Source organism: Amblyraja radiata, chromosome 18, assembly GCF_010909765.2.
Source record: "Amblyraja radiata isolate CabotCenter1 chromosome 18, sAmbRad1.1.pri, whole genome shotgun sequence".
Taxonomy (NCBI): domain Eukaryota; kingdom Metazoa; phylum Chordata; class Chondrichthyes; order Rajiformes; family Rajidae; genus Amblyraja; species Amblyraja radiata.
The window spans coordinates 36,330,418-36,349,926 of record NC_045973.1 but is presented as its reverse complement, the minus strand read 5'-3'; the positions used below and the strand labels follow the sequence as shown (position 1 = coordinate 36,349,926).

The window sequence follows — 19,509 nt, the reverse complement described above, 5'->3', positions numbered from 1 at the left end:
TGTCCTGTCTCTAATAATGTAGCCCCCTCCCTCAGAATGCACTGGTCTTTGGGTCTTTGTGCTTAACTCTCTGAATTAAGAAATTAACATGGAACAAATGCAATAGTTTCACACTAACATCGAATGGGTGACGCTTCGGGGCGAGCAGTGTGAAGAAGGGTCTTGCCCTGAAACATCACCATTCCTTCTCTCCAGATATGCTGCCTGTCCAGCTGAGTTACTCCAGCATTTTGTCTCTATTTTCGTTGCTGGAATGCTTTTATTTTTTAAATCTCTCAATTATCTGGTATGGCAACAGAACTCTAATTGGTCTTGGGACCGGTGAAGTAGTATAGGGGGAGTTGAGCAATCCATTGTCTGATCCTTTCTACCTAAAAAACAGCTATTGGCTTTATCCCACAGCAGGCGAGCCTACTAAAATAGCCTGTGTCAATCTGTGAGACAAATGTCTTTCAGGCAAAATTTTGAGGCACAATGTGCCCTTCTGGCTGTATCTCCAAGAGAAGAGGAGATGGAATTGAGGGAAAAGTTTGGCGCTGAATGAAAATATTGCAAAACATTAATTGAGAAACGACTTTATTAAGAAAGCAAAACAGCCTTGTGTACATAAAGGTAAATAGTCTGAACATTCCAATTCTATTTTAGTGTTCCACTCCAGTTGATGGGATTGTATTGCAACAGTTCACGCTCCCTGAGAGAATCCATGGATTTTGCTAACCTTTTCTCCTTCCACTGAATTTCCATCAGCTGAGAGGAATAAACAAAAGAGACAATAAGTTTATACAGTATTGCCAAGAATTTCTAAGTAAAAGTGCTTCACAGTTAATTTACAAGTAGTTTACTTAATTTACACAGTGTTTTAGAAGTAGTCACGGTGGTGATGTGAGGGGGGTGGGGGGGGGGGGGGGGGGGGGGGGGGGGGGGGGGGGGGGGGGAGAGAGGAGAGAGAGATATTCCACAAAGCTGGAACAGTATAATGACTGGAATCACTTTCAGTAATTTTAGCTTATCTCTTCCCAGCTGTTATTACAACTGAAACATCCTATTGCCAACTATAGAGCAGTCTTGACCTACCATCTACCTCATTGGAGACCCTCGGACTATATTTAATTCTGCTTTACTGGATTTTATCTTGCACTAAACGTTATGCCCTTATCCTGTATCAGTACACTGTGGCCATCTTGGTTGTAATCATGTACTGTCTTTCTGCTGACTGGATAGCACAAAACCTGAAAGCTTTTCTCTGTACCTCGGTACACGAGACAATGAGCTAAACTAAATCTAAGAGATTATTAACATCCATCTGACTGAGGATAGAGACTTCAGTTGAAGTTGCATCAGAAAGACGAGGTGAAATGTATTGAATTTATGCTGTTGGTTTGGAAACGCGTTCCCGGTGAGATTCTATTCATGGGTCTGTGTCTGGACTACTTTGCAAATGGAATATGCTTGGAGTTGCATGTTGTTATAGTACCTGCCTCAACTACCTCTCCTGGCACCACTGTGTAGAAAAAATTGCCCCTCAAGTTGCTATTAAATCTTTCCTCTCTCACCTTAAGTTTCAGTTTAGTTTATTGTCACGTGGTACAGTGAAAAGCTTTTGTTGTGCGCTATCCAGTCAGCAGAAAGATAAATCATGATTACAATCGAGACAATTACAGTGTATAGATATATGATAAGGGAATAACGGTTAGTGCAAGGTAAAGCCAGCAAAGTCAGATCAAGGAAGGCATACCAGAGGAGGAGAACTTCTTCAAAGTAGGCAGACCCTAGGGTCTGAAGAAGGGTTTCGGCCCGAAACGTCGCCTATTTCCTTCGCTCCATAGATGCTGCTGCACCCGCTGAGTTTCCCCAGCAATTTTGTGTACCTTAAAGTCAGATCAAGGTTAGTCCGATGGTCACCAATGAGGTAGATAGTAGTTCAGGACCACTCTCTAGTTGTGGTAGGATGATTCAGTTGCCTGATAACAGCTGGGAAGAAACTGCCACTGAATCTAGAAGTGTGCGTTTTCACTCTTCTACTACACCTTTTGCCTGATGGGAGAGGGGAGAAGAGGGAGAGGACAGGGTGCAACTCGGCCTTGATTATGCTGCTGCCCTTGCCGAGGCCTAAGCCTGTGCCCTCTCGTTCTTTATTAAGCGCTGAAAGACAGCAACTCTACCGCTACGCCACCGTGCCAACTCTGATTCTGTACAACTCTGTAATATCATCCTACAGTCCCTGCCTCCCACAATGCTCCCTATCACTCAGTCCCTCTGGTCCTGGCAACATCTTTGTACATTTTTTCTCCACTCGTTCCGGCCTAATGCCATTTTTTTCTCTAGTAGCGTGACCAAAACGGAACACAATACTCCAGGTGTGGCCTCTCTTGCACAACTGCAACTTAACGTCCCAATTTCTGTACACATTACCTTTACTGATGAAAGCCAGTGTGCCAGAAGTCACATTCACAACCCTGTCCACTTGTGACACTGCTTTCATGGAACTATGTACTTGTACTCCTTAGTCTCTCTGTCCTGCAACATTCCCTAGGCCCCTACCATTTACTGTGAAAATGTTTGCCCTGGTTAGACTTCCCAATCTGCAACGTCACACTTATCTGAATTAAACTCCATTTGCTTTCCCTCAGCACACTTACCCAGCTGATTCTGATCCACTGTAATTCTTGATAACCTACTTCACTGATGATGATGCCACCTATTTTTGTATCATCTGCAAAATTGTTAACCATGCCTTAAACATTCTCATCTAATCCTTGAAAGAGATGATAAACACAACGGGCCCGGCACTGATCCCTGAAGCACATCATCAATCACAGGCCTTGAGTCTAAACACAACCTTCCACCATCATCCTCTGCATCTTACCATCAATCCAATTAAGTATCAAAAGCTATTTGTGTACAGTTACAAAATAACCATGTTATTGCATCCACCAACAACATTCAGTTTCTCCATTTGCTATTGTAATGTGGCAATAATCCATAACTTTAATAAAATGCTGGATCACAGCTAATCAAAGGCATTTTCTGCATCAAAGGCAAGACTGGCATCTTAACTATCTAGAAGGATAAAAAGCAGTAGTTGGTAGACACTAGCACCTCCTATTTGTGCGCACTCTAACTGGGAAATATGTTGGGATTCTATCATTATCACTGGGTCAAAATCCTGGAAATCTCAACCAGAGCATCCATGCATTGAGCCCATTATGCAGTTTAGTTTAGTTTATTGTCACGTGTACCGAGGTACAATGAAAAGCTTTTGTTTCAGAAGAAAGACCATACATGATACAATCAAGACATTTACAGTGCATAGATACATGATAAGAGAATAACATTTGGTGCAAGGTAAAGCCAGCAAACTCCGAGCAAGGAATAGTCTGAGGGTCACCAATGAGGTAGATAGTAGTTCAGCAAACTGCAGCACTTCAAGAAGACAGGTTGCTACCAGTTTTACAAGGACAAGGACATATGGAAAAGAAACCATCCACATTACAATTTTTTTAATAGTTTCTCCCCCTATATTAGTAGCTTAAATACCAAATATGGTTGACATCTAATTTAACTTGAGTTGGTTTAGCGTCCAGTTTGGTCATTGATGTTTGAAGATACGGTTGACAGGCAACACTTTAGAATCTGTCTCACCTTCTTGTTTTCATCGCGAAAGGCTTGAAGAAAACGAGAGCGCGCGCTTTGCTTTTCGAGGTCTTTAAGAACCGCCTGCCTTTCCGCCTCGCGTGCTTCCTCTCCCTCTTTGACGCGCTTGAACAAGGCGTAGCGCTGTGCCTCCCACTGCTGGCTCATCTGCCATTTTAGCAGCTGCCTGATCTCGCGCCTTCAACATGTAATTTTGGGAAAGAGACTTCATTAGCTCATCGGCAACTTCTGTTTCATGACAGAATATTACAGACCTCTCACTTGCCAACGCATCCAAACAGAAGGAAAAAGAAGTTTAAAGGTCACATTTAACTTGTCTTATCTGCTATTTTGGAGAGTGAACCCTTTCGATAATGAGACTATCTAGTCTTTCCTAGAAATGGAGAGTCACACATCAAAGAAACAGGCTCTTTGGCCCATCATATCCATGCTCACCTTCACGCACACGAATGCCATTCTTTATTCTCCCTACATTCCCATCAGTTCCTCCACGAGTCTAACATTCACCTGCCAGTGAAGGGTGACGTGTGGGTGGAAACCAGAGCACCCAGAAGAAGCCCAGAAAGGGTCGCAGGGAAAACGTGCAAACTCCACACAGATAGCACGAGAGGTCAGGATTAAACCCATGTTGTGGGGAGCTGCGAGGTAACGGGTTTATAGGATTCACCACGGTGCTAACCCTTTATCCCAGGAATGAGTGGGTTAACCTATGATGAGCATTTCCCGGCACTGGGCCTGTACTCGCTGGAGTTTAGAAGAATGAGTGGAACCTATTTGAAACATACAGAATAGTGAAATGCTTGGATAGAGTGGATGTGGAGAGGTTATTTCCACTAGTGGGAGAGTCCAGGACTAGTGGTCATAGCCTAGAATTAAAGGACATTCTTTTAGGAAGGAGATGAGGAGGAATTTCTTTAGTCAGAGGGTGGTGAATCTATGGAATTCTTTGTCACAGAAGGCTGTGGAGGCAAAGTCAGTGGATACTTTTAAGGCAGCGATAGATAGATTATTGATTAGTATAGGTGTCAGAGGTTATGGGGAGAAGGCAAGAGAATGGGGTAAGGAGGGAGTGATAGATCAGCCATGATTGAATGGCAGATTAGACTTGATGGACCGAATGGCCTAATTCTACTATTCCTTATGACCTTTCTTTGAAAGCATGTGATAGAAACAATATAGATTCCCTCTTTTTATGTAAGATAAACAAATTTGAGCATATTTCAAATGCTTTGGTGTCTGTACTGAAACATCTACAAATTAGAGTAACCAAGCAGGAATTAGTATAATTATTGTTGCTTTAGTTAATCTTTAGTTTAGAGATACAACACAAAATCAGGCCCTTCAACTCACCGAGTCCCTGCACATTAACATTACCTAACACACACTAGGGACAATTTACACTTATACTAAGCCTATTAACCTACAAACCTGTACGTCTTTGGCGTGTGGGAGGAAACCGAAGATCTCGGAGAAAACCCACATACAAACTCTGTACAGACAGCACCCAGATTCGGGATCGAACCCGGGTCTCTGGCGCTGCAAGTGCTGTAAGGCAGCAACTCTACCGCTGAGTCACCCCTTTGTGAGGAAACATTGCAGAAAATATGTGTAAAATGGGACGAGAGAACTCTTACGTTTTGTGATGGTTGAGGGACGTGTTGGATAATGAGGTCCCCACCCTCAGCTTCAGGTAACATTGTGTGATTGTGTACGACCATCTGAATGGGGAGACGAGGCTCCAGTGGAGCAGAGCTGCCATATTCCAGTGAGCAAACCCAGATGATCCATTTCAGTCCTTGGACAGTTGCTGACCACACATTCTGACACAAAACTCAGAATACTACCACTAGGCCAATGTAACGCTACTTGTCTGATGAAGGCCCCGACCCAAAATGTCACTTTAGACTTTTGAGATACAGTGCGGAAACAGGCCCTTCACCCAACCAAGTCCGCGCTGACCAATGATCACCCCGTACTACCCTACACACTAGGGACAATTTACAATTTTACCGAAGCCAATTAACCTGCAAACCTGTACGCCTTTGGTGTCAATGAATCACCTGCGCATGTTTTCTGGGGATGCTGCCTGACCTGCTGAGTTACTTCGGCACTTTGTGTCTCTTTTTTAACATTACTTGATCTGGGATATCAGGAATGAGGATATACAGAGGATTCAGCCAAGCCATGCATTATAAACCTACAGTATGTAACATGGATATTCACCAGATTTCACTGGCAACAAGCCAGCTCTTCCGGATGCTTGTTGGTGCATTCATTCCTGTTGTGTGTGTACTGCAACAAGGAAATATGGTAGGTGCTAAAGCTCATCTGCCATGGCACCTCATTGCAGGACCATCCATGATATATTGAGCTAGGAGTGGCCTCAGCTTTACACTAGGCATGGTTGATAAACCTTGCTCAACACCACTCATCAAATGGGATCACTGACCTTCAGTGTTAAGGTAAGGTTCCTCTTATTTTAATGGCACGGTGCCTTAGCGGCACAGCTGTTGCCTTACACCACCAGAAACCCGGGTTCAATCCTGACCGCAGATATTTGTATGTATGTTCCCCCCGTAACCTGCTTCGGTTTCCTCCCACACTCCAAAGACGTACAGGTTTGTAAGCTAATTGGCTTGGTATAATTGTAAATTGTGCCGAGCATGTGCAGGATAGTGTTAGTGTTAGTGTAATGGGGGTTGCTGATTGGTGCGGACTCGGTGGCCATAGGCCCTGTTTCCGCACTATATCTCTAAACTCAACTAAACTAAATAAGTTGAACTCAGGTTTTAAATTAGATTTTTTCTTCATTACTTTGATTGTTTATTACTGTCTCTGATGATGTGAGACATTTAGAAGCAGTGGCCTCACACAGTATGAGCTGCCGGAAAGCTTTCATGATGGTCTGTGGATGGGATCAGAGTCCCCACCATTGAGTAACAAGTCACAAACTATTCCACTCCATTAAAGCTGCAGCAGTGAGGGTGACCGGATCTGTGAGGTTTTGCTGGACATGAAGAACATCTGGGGACAACATGCAAGAATTACACGTAAATGAGGTGCAGGCCCAATGCGACTGGCCCATCACCTCACCCAGAAACATCTTGCAAGCTGCTTTTTCTGCTCTTACCTATACTCCTCCTTCTCAGCCACAGAACCGTAAAACGGACGCTGCCAGCCCTGGTGATACCTACAAGGCAACAAAACATTGATCACCTTCAAGTTGGAACTGTAATGTTGCAGAAAATCAGATGTACATGTTAAATCAACCATGGTTCATCAATACTATAGAAGAGCTTTCTACAAGCAAACTTGTGCACAAATTATAATGGGATATAGGTCCCATTAAGTTCAAACGATGACCATCTTCAAGTTCGTCAAGAAATGCTACTATTTATAAACAAAGGTAAATTGTGTCAAATTCAATAAAATGGAACAAATCTCTACTGTCCTACTATGGCGGAAACCTGGCTTACTCTTTCATGATAGACACAAAGTGCTGGAGTAACTCAGCAGGTCAGGCAGCATCTCTGGGGAGAAAGGGTGGGTGACATTTTGGGTTGGGACCCTTCTAATGAGTTTAAAGAAGGGTCCCTACCCGAAACGTCACCCATCCGTTTTCTCCAGAGATGCTGCCTGACCTGCTGAGTTACTCCAGCACTTTGTGTCTATCTTTGGTATAAACCAACACCTGCAGTTCCTTGTTTCTACATATACTTTCCTGAGATCCCTTTCACCCCGAATGCGAGCATCCAGTCAAATCAGTTCACTCGATGCATCGTTTAGAAGAAGCTGAAAATATTCTGAAGCTGAACAAAGCAAATGTTCCAATATATTCGATCAAAAATCAGCGAATTATACTGGAGAAAATAAATAAAAAACATAGATGAAGTAACAAACAGAAAACTCTGAAAAAATACTCAGCAGGTCAGTGATCATTTGAATTTATTTTAGTTTAGAGACACAGCACGGAAACAAGCCCTTCAGCCCACCAGGTCCGCGCCGATCAGCAAACCCCATACACTAGCTCTATCCTACACACACACTAGGAACAATTTCCAATACTTTTGGAAATTTCTAATTTCCAAAGCCAATTAACCTACAAACCTGTACATCTTTGGAATGTGGGAGGAAACCGGAGCACCCGGAGCAAACCACGTGGTCACGGAGAGAGCGTACAAAATCCATACAGACAGCACCCGTAGTCTGGATCAAACTCAGGTCTCTCTAGCACTGTAAGGCAGCAAAATACTGCCACTGTGCTAGCCCCCAAATTGTAATGTTTGGAGAGAAACAGAACTATAGTTTGAGACACAAACAACTGCAGATGCTGGAATCTTAAGCAAAACATGAAGTGTTGGAATTACTCAGTCGGTCAGGCAGCATCTCTGGAGGACATGGATGGCCGATATTTTGGGTAGGGACCCTGCTTTATTATTTATTGGAAATCTTTCATCACATAACCTTTTGATGAAGTGTCATTGGCCTGAAATATGACCTTTGTTTCTCTCTCCAAAATGCTGCCAAACTCACTGTGTATCACGTTTAAGAAGGAACTGCAGATGCTGGAAAATCTTCTACCTTCACTGAGTATCACACTTTGTTAGAACGCTAGAGATATGTGTGCAGAACCAGCCAATATGATCCAGTACAACATGACATTGCAAAGACTGTGTGATTCCTAACACATAAGCTTTATTACAAAATATAGGATAGATTTAACCTCACCAACTATCACCTAATCACCTGAGTTGGATAAAAAAAGAGATAAAGAAAGCCTCTGAAGATAGACACAAAATGCTGGAGTTATGCCCCTGTCCCACTTAGGAAACCTGAACGGAAACCTCTGGAGACTTTGCGCCCCACCCAAGGTTTCCGTGCGGTTCGTGGAGGTTTTTGCCAGTCTCCCTACCTGCTTCCACTACCTGCAACCTCCGGCAACCACCTGCAACCTCCGGGAACTGCACGGAAACCTTGGGTGGGGCGCAAAGTCTCCAGAGGTTTCCGTATAGGTTTCCTAAGTGGGACAGGGGCATTATTCAGCGTAACAGGCAGCATCTCTGGATAGAAGGAATGGGTGACATTTCAGGTTGAGACCCTTCTTCAGACCTAAAGACCTGAAGAAGGGTCTCGAACCGAAACGTCACCAATTCTTTCTATCCAGAGATGCTGCTTGTCCTGTTGAGTTACTCCAATATTTTGAGTCTATCTTCGGTGTAATGCAGCATCTGCTGTTCTTTCCTACACATTAAGAAAGTATATATCGGCCTTGTATCAATCATCACCACAATCATGGAAGTCGTCTGTGGTGACTTATCAACAGTAGCACACTAATGTAGTGGCCAGAGACCGCTGACTCTGCAGTGAATGACTCCTCCACTGATCCATCAGCCTGTTGCAGGGCTTAAGCCAGTGTGTGATGGAATACTGACCACTCTCATGGTGGGCAAAACTGTAACACATTCACAATCTTTAATACTATCTCCAACATTGGCACTGAAGGTAATGTCCAAGTCTGTGACCATTGAATATAAATGTACCCAGAGGATGTGCTGTAAAAACCTATTAAACGCGGCACGGTGGCACAGCGGTAGAGTTGCTGCCTTACAGAGCCAGAGACCCTGGTTCAATCCTGACTACGGGTGCTGTCTGTATGGAATTTGCACATTCGCCTTGTGATCACGTGGGTTTTATCTGGGTGCTCCAGTTTCCACTAACACCCCAAAGACATACAGGTCCAAAGGTTAATTGGCTTCTGTAAATTGTCCCACGAGTGTAGGATAGAATTAGTGTAGGGGTGATCGTTGGTCGGCATGGACACGGTGGGCCAAAGGGCCTGTTTCCACGCTGTATCTCTAAACTTGCTCTTTGATAGACTCACAGAAACTTTCACAAAGACAAGAGTAGCGACATCATGGGAACATCATCACCTCTTCAAGTCAAAGAGCAACTTGAACTGTAAATATCCAAACCACCTCCAAACCACCGGGTGGCGCCGTCAGCGATGGCAGCCTCGCGACCAGTCTGTCTGTCTTTTCGTCTTTTTTTTGCTATTTTTAGTGCGTTTTAAAAGTTTGTGTTAATGTTCTTTGGTTTATTTTATGTGGGGGGTGAAGCTGGTAGTCAGGAGAAACTTTTTTCAATCTCTTACCTTGCCGGAGATGCGATTGTTTTCCGGATCGTATCTCCGGTCACTCTGCGGCCTAACATCAAGGAGCTGGTGGCCTTGCTCGAGACTAACTTTGAGCCCCACCGCGGGGTCGTGGACTTGCCATCGGAGCCGATCCCTTGCCTGGGATCAACGCTCCAAACGCGGCCTGTGGATTTCACCATCGAGGAGCTTGCAGTTTCAAGTAGAGACCGATGTCGGGAAGCTCCAAATGACACAGAAGGTTTCGACCAGCCCCGGCCCGGGGTCAGATCGGCCGGCGCGGGGGAGCTGAGACCCCCCCCCTGATGCGGGAGCTTGATCGCTCCGAAGCGGAGGGCCCGACTGCCGGCTACGGGAGCCAAGATCGTCCCGTCAACGGAAGGCTCGAGGCCCCCGACCACGGGAGAGCAAAGAAGGGAAGAGATTGAATTTTAGTGGGGAATGTGGAGGAGTCACTGTGGTGGATGTTTATGTTAAAATGTATTTTGTGTGTCTTGTTGCTTTTTATTGGTATGGCTGTATGGCAAATCAAATTCCTCATATGTTGCAAAACACACTTGGCTAATAAAGTATTATGATTATGATTTTTATGATTATGAAATATAAATCATGCTTGATTCAGATCCTGGACTCACCGACCAAATGCCATTGTGGAAGCTCCACAACAGTTCATCAGCAACATGGAAAGGTAGAAATATCACACCTCACAAAGAGTCCATTCAATCCAGTGAGTCCATACTAGCTTTTCATAGGAAAATCCCAGCACTCTAAGTGTTACAATGGGAGATGGGTATACGGAACGAGCTGTCAGAGGAAGCAGTTGAAGCAGGTGCTATAACAGCATTTAAAAAGCATTTGGTCAGGTACATGGACAGGGAAGGTTTAGAGGGATAGGAACCAAACAGGGGCAAATGGTTCTAGCTTAGATGGGGCATCGTGGTCAGTATGGACAAGTTGGGCCAAAGGCCCTGTTTCCATGTTGTAAGACTCTATAGCTCATCAAGTTCTTAAAATGTTTTAAACTTGCTGCCTATGGAGAAACATTTAGCTTCATTTTGTTTAGTTTAGTTTAGTTTATTGTCACATGTACCAAGGTACAGTGACAAGCTTTTGTTGCGTGCTAACCAGTCAGCGGAAAGACAATACACGATTACAATCCAGCCATTCACAGTGTACATGATAAAGGGAATAATGTGAATAACGTTTAATGCAAGATAAAGTCCAGTAAAGTCCGATCAAAGATAGTCTGAGGGTGTCCAATGAGGTAGATAGTAGCTCAGCAGTCTGGTTGTGGTAGGATGGTTCAGTTGCCTGATAACAGCTGGGAAGAAACTGGAGGTGTGCGTTTTTACACTTCTTTATCTTTTGCCCGATAGGAGAGGGGAGAAGAGAGAGTGGCCAGGGTGCAACTTGTCCTTGATTATGCTGCTGATCTTGCCGAGTCAGGTAGAGGTGTAAACAGAGTCAATGGAAGGGAAGTTGGTTTAGTGTGACAGTCTGGGCTCTGTCCACAATTCTCTGCACTTTCTTGCGGTCTTTTGATGGAGCTGTTCCCAAACCATGTGGTGATGCATCCCGATAAAATACTAACCTCCATCTGCAGCTCACCGCTTGGAGGAGCGGGAATCGTGGAGCTTTATCTCACCAACCGAATCAGAATGTCAAAAGACTAAACTATAGAAAAAATCCAACTCTGCAAATCTAGCTAATTTCTTGACATAACTGCAGGATAAGTAAAGCACACTAGAGGGCACCTCTGGCCATATAAAGAGTCTACTTAACGTTGATCTTCTCTTTATTGTTTTACGTAGTCAGTACTATAAGAAAACACTTGGGTCTTCACATGATATCATATTCTTTGCATTTCTTTCAATTTTGCCTGTAATTTCTTCAGCCTGACATATCAATCAGAATGTATCCTTAATGTCCAAGTCTTAATTCTTATGTGTTTTTCTCATTCAATTGCAATGTGCAAATCATTAACCAAATTATACGCCCTTGTAGTTTTAATAGTGTGTTTGTACTTACCATAAATAGGCATCAGAAATGTATTTCAAATATAAAGGTTATTGCTCAGTTGTTTGCCCTGACAGTACAAACCACCAAGGTAGCACATTTAAATCTGTATCTAGGCTACCAAATGTTGTTTTAGTTTAGTTTATCAATGTGTTGTGTACCAAGGTGCAGTGAAAAGCTTTTTTGTTCCGTGGTATCCAGTCAGCAAAAAGCCTATACATGATTACAATCGAGCAGTCCACACTGTACAGATACAGGATAAAGGGTATAACGTTTACAGCAAGAGAAAGTCCAGTAAAGGCTGATTAAATATAGTTTGAAGTTCTCCAATGAGGTAGATGGGAGATCAGGACTACTCTCTGGATGGTGAGAGGGTGGTTCAGTTGCCTGATAATAGCTGGGAGGTACCAGTCCTTAAATCTGGAGATACACATTTTCAAACTGCTGTACCTCTTGCCTGCTGGAAGAGGGTAGAAGAGGGAGTGAGGGGGGTGAGACTGGTCCTTGATTATGCTGGTGGCCTTGCCGAGGAGTCGATGGAAGGGGAACAGGTCTGCGCGATGCACTGGGCCGCATCCACAACTCCTTGAAAATTCTTGGCTCTTGCGGGAATAAGACTAAATGTGACGGAGACCATTTTTCTTGATAAACTGAGGTTGAAGGGCAAATGAATGACACTGGGATAGCTGAAGATAGTAAGAATCAATGGCCAGATCGAAAATATAATGGTTAACCGCTAGTAACTTTTGATTTATCGCACTTGGCAATAAACCAAGGCATAAATCTGTGACGTTGTTTACCTTGTGGCAAAATGTTGGCAAACTCTGCATCTTTTCTGCCATTGGGAATGCAGAGTTGTAATGAATGCTGCATTAGAGAATTATATCATATCAGAGCATGCTCGGAGTAACTCTCCAACCAAACTTGGGCAGGATTAGTCACAATCATAGAATCATCCAGCATCTCACATAGTCCCATTTGTCTGCATACGGCCCCTATCCCACCAACCCTTTCCGATCCATGTAACTGTCCAAATGTCTTTTCATGTTGTTATTTATTGGAGGCAAAAGCCTCTGTTTCCTATTCATGCATGGGATTGTTATGCCCTGTGACTATCTCCTTCCAGTGGCCCCCTTCCTCTTGTCAGTCACGTGGGAACTATGTACTGTTAATTGAGGCATAGCTTTAAAAACTAGAAATGGGAACACACAAAATTATTGCCCCCCCCCCCCCCAAAAAATCCATTTCAACAACAGTCTTACCAAGTAGCACCTGCCCGGTAATAATCTGCTTTTGGGGGTTTCTAAACCTCATCCTAGCCTTCGTCCAAACATGAAGCTTGACAGAGTAGATCGAGTGGGCAGTCAAAAGATGGATTGGATTTGGGTCCCAAGTCTGAGCTGCCTGAGTCTATCGTATTTAGCACTGATGTAGAGACACACAACAGTATGAAGATGGGATTTCATCTCAGTAAGGAATGGAATGGAGTACTTTATTGTCACATGTGACAAGGCACAGTGGAATTCGTTGCTGCGTACCCAAGATATTTGTCCAAATGTCTTTTCATGTTGTTATTGATTGGAGTGGAGTGTGCTGGCAAAAGCCTCTGTTTCCTATTAAAGGTATTAGTCGCCACATAAAGGGCGCTGACAAAGTTACAAAGTACCCCTCCGCTCCGAATCTTCCATTGTTCTCCCCCCACCCCCCCCCCCACTCTCCTTCCCCCCTCCCAGCGTCCCCCCCCCCCCCCATGCCAGGTCCGCCATTGTTCATTGTTGTTCTCCCCTCCCTCACGGCAGCCCCTCCTGCCCTAGTCGCTTCTACTAATACTACCAAGCAAGGAATGGGATGAGGTTGGTATCTTGGCCATGAGAACGCAGATGCATTACCTACCGACTGCACGTGGCCAGTGGTTGCTTGGTGTGTTGTGTGACTAGTGCCAGTGTTTGAAGAAATGGAAGTTAGTTTGTCATTAGGTTTACTCTGCCACACATGTCCCATGCAGGAAAGTTCTTTGTTAAATAGAGCTGGAAGCTAATAAAAGATCATGTTGACAGTTGACATTCTAAACCTCTTTTCACAGCAACTGTAACCAAGCAACATACTGTATGTAGCCTGGAGATTCATTTAATGATGTTACATATCGTCTCAAATTAAAGACATTGCAACAGAACCTCAGAATTTTCCTGGCGAATAGTTGATTCCTCGCGTTTCAAATATGGTGGGTCTCATTTTCTTTTACAAGCAATAAAACTTTTCAATGTTGCTCATGCAATTTACTGCCTTTTCATTTAACTCTTCTCAATGATCCAGTAACCCCAATAAGTTTAAGTCTGCTCAGTATTTCATAATTCCAGTCATTAAACACAGGCAATGACTGTTCTGAATGCTTTTCAGATTTCTCTATGTGAAAGATGCCACACCAATACAATTTGCTGCTGATAGTTTAACAAGACTATTCACTATAATCCCATGCTTAAAACAAAACTCTGGCAATGAAATTCCACTGGAGCTGTGCCATTGTCATTCCTCAAACTTTCTTCATTAAGTTACAAGGAATGGCATTTATCTTACAAAACCACAGGCGGGCAGGAAGTGGTCCCTAAACCAGCAGTCTTGTGCCGCAAATGCACACAGAGTGCTGGAGTAACTCAGCGGGTCAGGCACCATCTCTGGAGTAAAAGGATGTGTGATGTTTCTGGTCGGGACCCTTCGACAGACGGGAGAAGGATCATGATCTGAAACGTCACCCATCCTTTTTCTCTAGAAATGCTGCCTGACCCGCTGAGTTACTCCAGCACTTTGTGTCTATCTTCGGTATTTACCAGCATCTGCGGTTCCTTTCTACGCAGCCTGGTCTGCATTTGTACCTGACTTTCACGTGCCACCAGCATATTGAGCAGGTGAAATAATTATTTTCTCTGGAAGGGCATCTAAAGTCAAGTGATGTGGACCTCTTGAACCAGGGTGTTTTGGGGAAAGCATCTGGATATTAATGTCCGGGGTCAATGTGCGGGAATCTGGACAATCTGGACAACCCCCTGCAGAGTGGAGTAATAACTCAGTCTCAAAAAAACAAATTGGCGGGGGAACTCAGCAGGCCAGGCCGCATCCGTGGAGGGAAATGGCCAGTCGATGTTTTGGGTCAAGACCTTACACCTAGATTCGGTTTGCTTGAGATCCGATTCAAGGGCTGGAGGTTCACTAGAAGTACCACAACAAGGTTACTTGGGCATCCCAAGCAATGAGGTGCCCTGCCATGGATTATGGAACCAGGGCATGGTTGGAGCAGGAGAAATAGTCGCAACCCATGTTTAGTTAGAGATACAGTGTGGAAGCAGGCCTTTCCGCCCACTAAGATGGCGGATGTGCAGGAGTGGGCGCCATCTGTGTATGGCAGCCTGCCCGCAGTCCGTCTCTTCACCTTTTTTTTATTTTAAGTCCTGTCCAAAATGTTAGTGGAGGTCTTTTATGTGGTGGGTGGGGGTGGGGAAGGGGGAAACTTTAATTCTTAGTCCCCTACCTGGTCGGAGAGGCAGCATTCCTCCGAGCTGCTTCTTCGCCCCGTCCTCGCGGCCTACCATCGAGAATGGAGCGGCGTTTCCTGTCGGGACCGGCCGGGTCTACAGCTTCGGCGGCGGCACAGCGCAAGGACACCATCACGGAGCGGAGTCACGGACGCTGCCTTACCGGGTCGCCGTGCGGTAAGCTCCGGAGCGCTGTGGCTGCCGACTCCCAACATCGCGGAGCTGGGGCTGCGGGCGTCCGGCCGCGGGCGACGCTGGATTTGGAGCGCCGCGGTGCCAGGGATCGAGTTCGCCGGGGTCGGAGCTCCAACCGGCGCGGCCTGAGGACTACGAGTGCCCCGATCTCCAGGGAGGAGGCAGCCGCTCCAGACTTTCCAAGCCGCTGAGGAATTGTTTCACCCGACGCCGAAGTTCCATCTTCACGGCAAGAGGGCCCTGAAAATCATCGGATTGGCTGCAAGGCCACAAATGGGCCCATTCCTCGGGTGTTTCAGAGGAAGAGGACTAAACTTTCTGGTGCCTTTCCCCACAGTGGAGATTTTTGATTCTGCTGTGGGGGGACGTTTGTGTTGAACTCTATAATGTGTTGTGTCCATTTTCTTTATTTTTAAAACTTTTTTCTATGGTTTGTACGGAAACTTATTATTTAATTTATGTAAAAGCACTTTGGTGTCAATGCGAGTTGACTTAAAACGTGCTATATAAATAAAACTTACTTACTTACTTACCGAGTGCGTGCTGACCAGCGATCACCCGTACTCTAGTTCTATCCTACACACTAGGGACAATTTACATGAAGCCAATTTACCTACCAACCTGCACGTTTTCAGATTATGGAGGGAAAGCTGAGCATCCGGAGAAAACCCATGCGGTCACAGGGAGAACGTGCAAACTCCATGCAGACAGCACCCAGAGTCAGGATCGAACCCGGGTCTCTGGCGGTGTAAGGCAGCAACTACCGCTGTGCCTCGGTGCCATGAGTTCAATAGGTTTTGCCGGCCAACCTGTTGAATTGTGAAGCCATTATCTATCATAGAAACATAGAAACATAGAAAATAGGTGCAGGAGTAGGCCATTCGGCCCTTCGAGCCTGCACTGCCATTCAATATGATCATGGCTGATCATCCAACTCAGTATCCTGTACCTGCCTTCTCTCCATACCCCCTGATCCCTTTAGCCACAGGGCCACATCTAACTCCCTCTTAAATATAGCCAGTGAACTGGCCTCAACTACCTTCTGTGGCAGAGAATTCCAGAGATTCACCACTCTCTGTGTGAAAAATGTTTTCCTCATCTCGGTCCTAAAAGATTTCCCCCTTATCCTTAAACTGTGACCCCTTGTTCTGGACTTCCCCAACATCGGGAACAATCTTCCTGCATCTAGCCTGTCCAGCCCCTTAAGAATTTTGTAAGTTTCTATAAGATCCCCCCTCAATCTTCTAGCTTGTTATATCTGAATTACACCTGTTTCTGTATCCCTGCAGTCTAAAATAATTTTGTCAGAGAACAGCTCAACACGTTCACTTGATATCTGTCTGCCTGCCCTTTCACATATTCAGCATGAATATGTTAGTGCCACCAATATAGGAAAAGAGATGAAGTAACACCCAAATGAACATATTAAACGTACATCCATTATTTGCCAAATACAGGCCCACCGCCTATTTTCCGGCACCATTGGTTCCAGAGCCTTGCTGGATTATCCATTTTGCCGGACCAACAGTACACAATACACAATACAATTTATTTGTCACTTGAACCTCATAGAGTCTCAAATGAAATGTTGTTTCTGCAGTCATACACACAAGAAAAAAAGACCCAAGACACAACACAATTTACACAGACATCCATCACAGCGCATCTCCTCCTCGCTGTGATGGAAGGCAAAAAAACTTATCTCTCCCCTGCACTCCCCATTCCCCTCCCGATGTCAGAGTCAAAGCCCCCAGCGGGCGATGGCAATTGTCCCGCGGCCATTAACGCCGCGCCGGGTGATGCAAGGCCCTGCTCCGGGTCTTGTTGTTGGAGCCCCGGAGGGCGCTAGCAAAGTCCCGCAGCCGTTGAAGACGCGCCGGGCGGTGATGTAAGGCCCCGCTCCAGGCACTCCTCGACCCCGCGACTCGGGCGGGTGAAGTCGCCGTTGCGGAAGCCCCGAAAAGCGGTCTCCCAGCAGGGACCCGCGGGCTCCCGGTGTCACTGTCCACCGGACCTGCGGTAAGCCTCCGAATCTCCGGGGGTCGGGTCGCAGCAGCGCGCCACCACAGCTCCACCCGCTCCGAACTCGGCCAGCTCTACGATGGTGAGTAGGTCCGCAGCTCCGCGACTGGAGCCCTAGGTCGTTCCTGCCGGAGGCCGCTCCACGTTGCAGCCCCAACGACAACGGAGACCCGACAGGGAAAAGGTCGGGTTCTCCGTGCAGTGGAAAGATTTTAAAAGTCCCCACCCCACACACACACATACCCCATCAAAAAAAAATAAAAACTACATTAAAACGGGACAAAAAATAACAAAAAGACAGACGGACTGCAGAGGCCGCTGCGACGTGAGTCGCGCCGCCCACCGGAAATGTGGTCACTGCCTTGGGGGGCCAGAGATAACGGCCCGCAGAGTTGGCTGTGGGAATGGATCTGCTGACTCCGGCCGGGCCGGAGTTCCAGAGCCCTGGCCACAGGGGGCAAATTCAACCATCTGATCGGCCACAGAAGTCCCGATGAAGTCGAGATCGGTCGATTCACCCGGCCCAGGGACCATGTTTTTGGGGTGACTTCCAGGAGGAGGAGAGGGGGATTGGGGGGGGGACAAACCATCAGTTGCCAGAAAATCGGTGATGGACCGGTAGTAAATATTAAGCTGCAATTCTTCCCAAGGTACAGCTTTATTTGCTTTAGAGTTATTCAAACTTGCAGGTTGTTCAAACTTGGAATGTTTGAATTTCTATCGTTAATATATAATTAGGACACTAAGGCCCCCCCAAGCTGGCATAGCTTCTTTGAAGCCAGAGATGATGAAACTTTAAAATGCCTTCGGCTAATCCTGTGTTACGCCATTAAATGCTGTTGTGGAACACAGCCAGTCAAAAGCCTCATGAATATTAAAGTAGGTAACTACAGTACAAACATTGTGGTTTTGGTGCCTACCTGTTATACTCTTTCTGTCGCATCACTAGAGCACGCTGTTGATTATGGTGGTGAGCTGCAAAGGTTTCTAGGCTGACGGTGCGTCTTTTCACCCCGGGTGGGTGGAGAGGATTGATACGTGGACCATGCTGTTGACGACAAAAAAGAACACACCATCAGTCCCACAACCAAGATCTTCACACATGCTGACAAAATGGTTGAATGATCGGACGTCCCAGCCGCATCATCTCAAACCAATGTCTTAGCACAGATAGGGTAGGAAGTAGGTAACGTTTCCCAGTAGCATAGGTATCCAAAGGTCATGGGCGTAGGTTTAGGCCATGGGGTAAGAGGTGAGACACGCTGTCTGTGGGTGGTGGGGGCAGATACACTCACACATTTACAAAGTGTCCAAACAAGCATTCTAATTGTCAATGCATAGAAGGCTACAGACATCATAAGTTCGTAGTTCTAGGAGCAGAATTAGGCCATTTGGTTCACCAAAACAACTCCACCATTCAATCATGCTTGATCTATCTTTCCCTCTCAACCCCATTCTCCTGCCTTCTCCTCATAACCTCTGAAACCTGTACTAATCGAGAATGTGTCAATCTCTGCCTTAAAATCTCTATTGACTTGGCCACCACAGTGGCAATGAATTCGACAGATTCACCGCCCTCTGAATAAAGAAATTCCTCCTCATCCCCTTTCTAAAGGTGCATCCTTTTATTCTGAGGCTGTGCCCTCCAGTCCTAGACTCTCCCAATAGTGGTGTTGGAAATGGGATTAGTATAGATAGCTGTTTGAAGATTGACATGGGCATGTAGGGCTGGTTTCTGCACAGGATGACTCATTGACTCTATTAACAACAGAAACATCTATTTAAAAGAGCAGGAGAAACAAATGATAATGTCTCCCAATGAAAGGCGAAGATGCTGGCATCACAGATAGATCAAAAAAGCTTTCAGCCTTCTTCAGTCAGAGTACTGTATTGAAGTTAGGAGGTCATGTTACAGTTGTACAAGGCACTGGCGAGGCCACATTT

At 45.5% G+C, this 19,509-nt stretch overlaps 1 protein-coding gene across 1 annotated transcript in view; it reads right to left on the bottom strand.

The window, feature by feature from the left end:
- Positions 1 to 559: 559 nt before the first annotated feature.
- Positions 560 to 19,509, bottom strand: part of LOC116983397 — a 30,861-nt gene continuing 11,911 nt past the window's right edge. Inside the window, exons 3-6 of the mRNA XM_033037151.1 lie at positions 18,486 to 18,613; positions 6,785 to 6,844; positions 3,643 to 3,832; positions 560 to 747 (exon numbers count right to left, since the gene is read on the bottom strand). Coding sequence (XP_032893042.1) covers positions 637 to 747; positions 3,643 to 3,832; positions 6,785 to 6,844; positions 18,486 to 18,613 — 489 coding nt within the window. The 3' untranslated portion in view covers positions 560 to 636. The remainder of the gene's footprint in view (positions 748 to 3,642; positions 3,833 to 6,784; positions 6,845 to 18,485; positions 18,614 to 19,509) is intronic.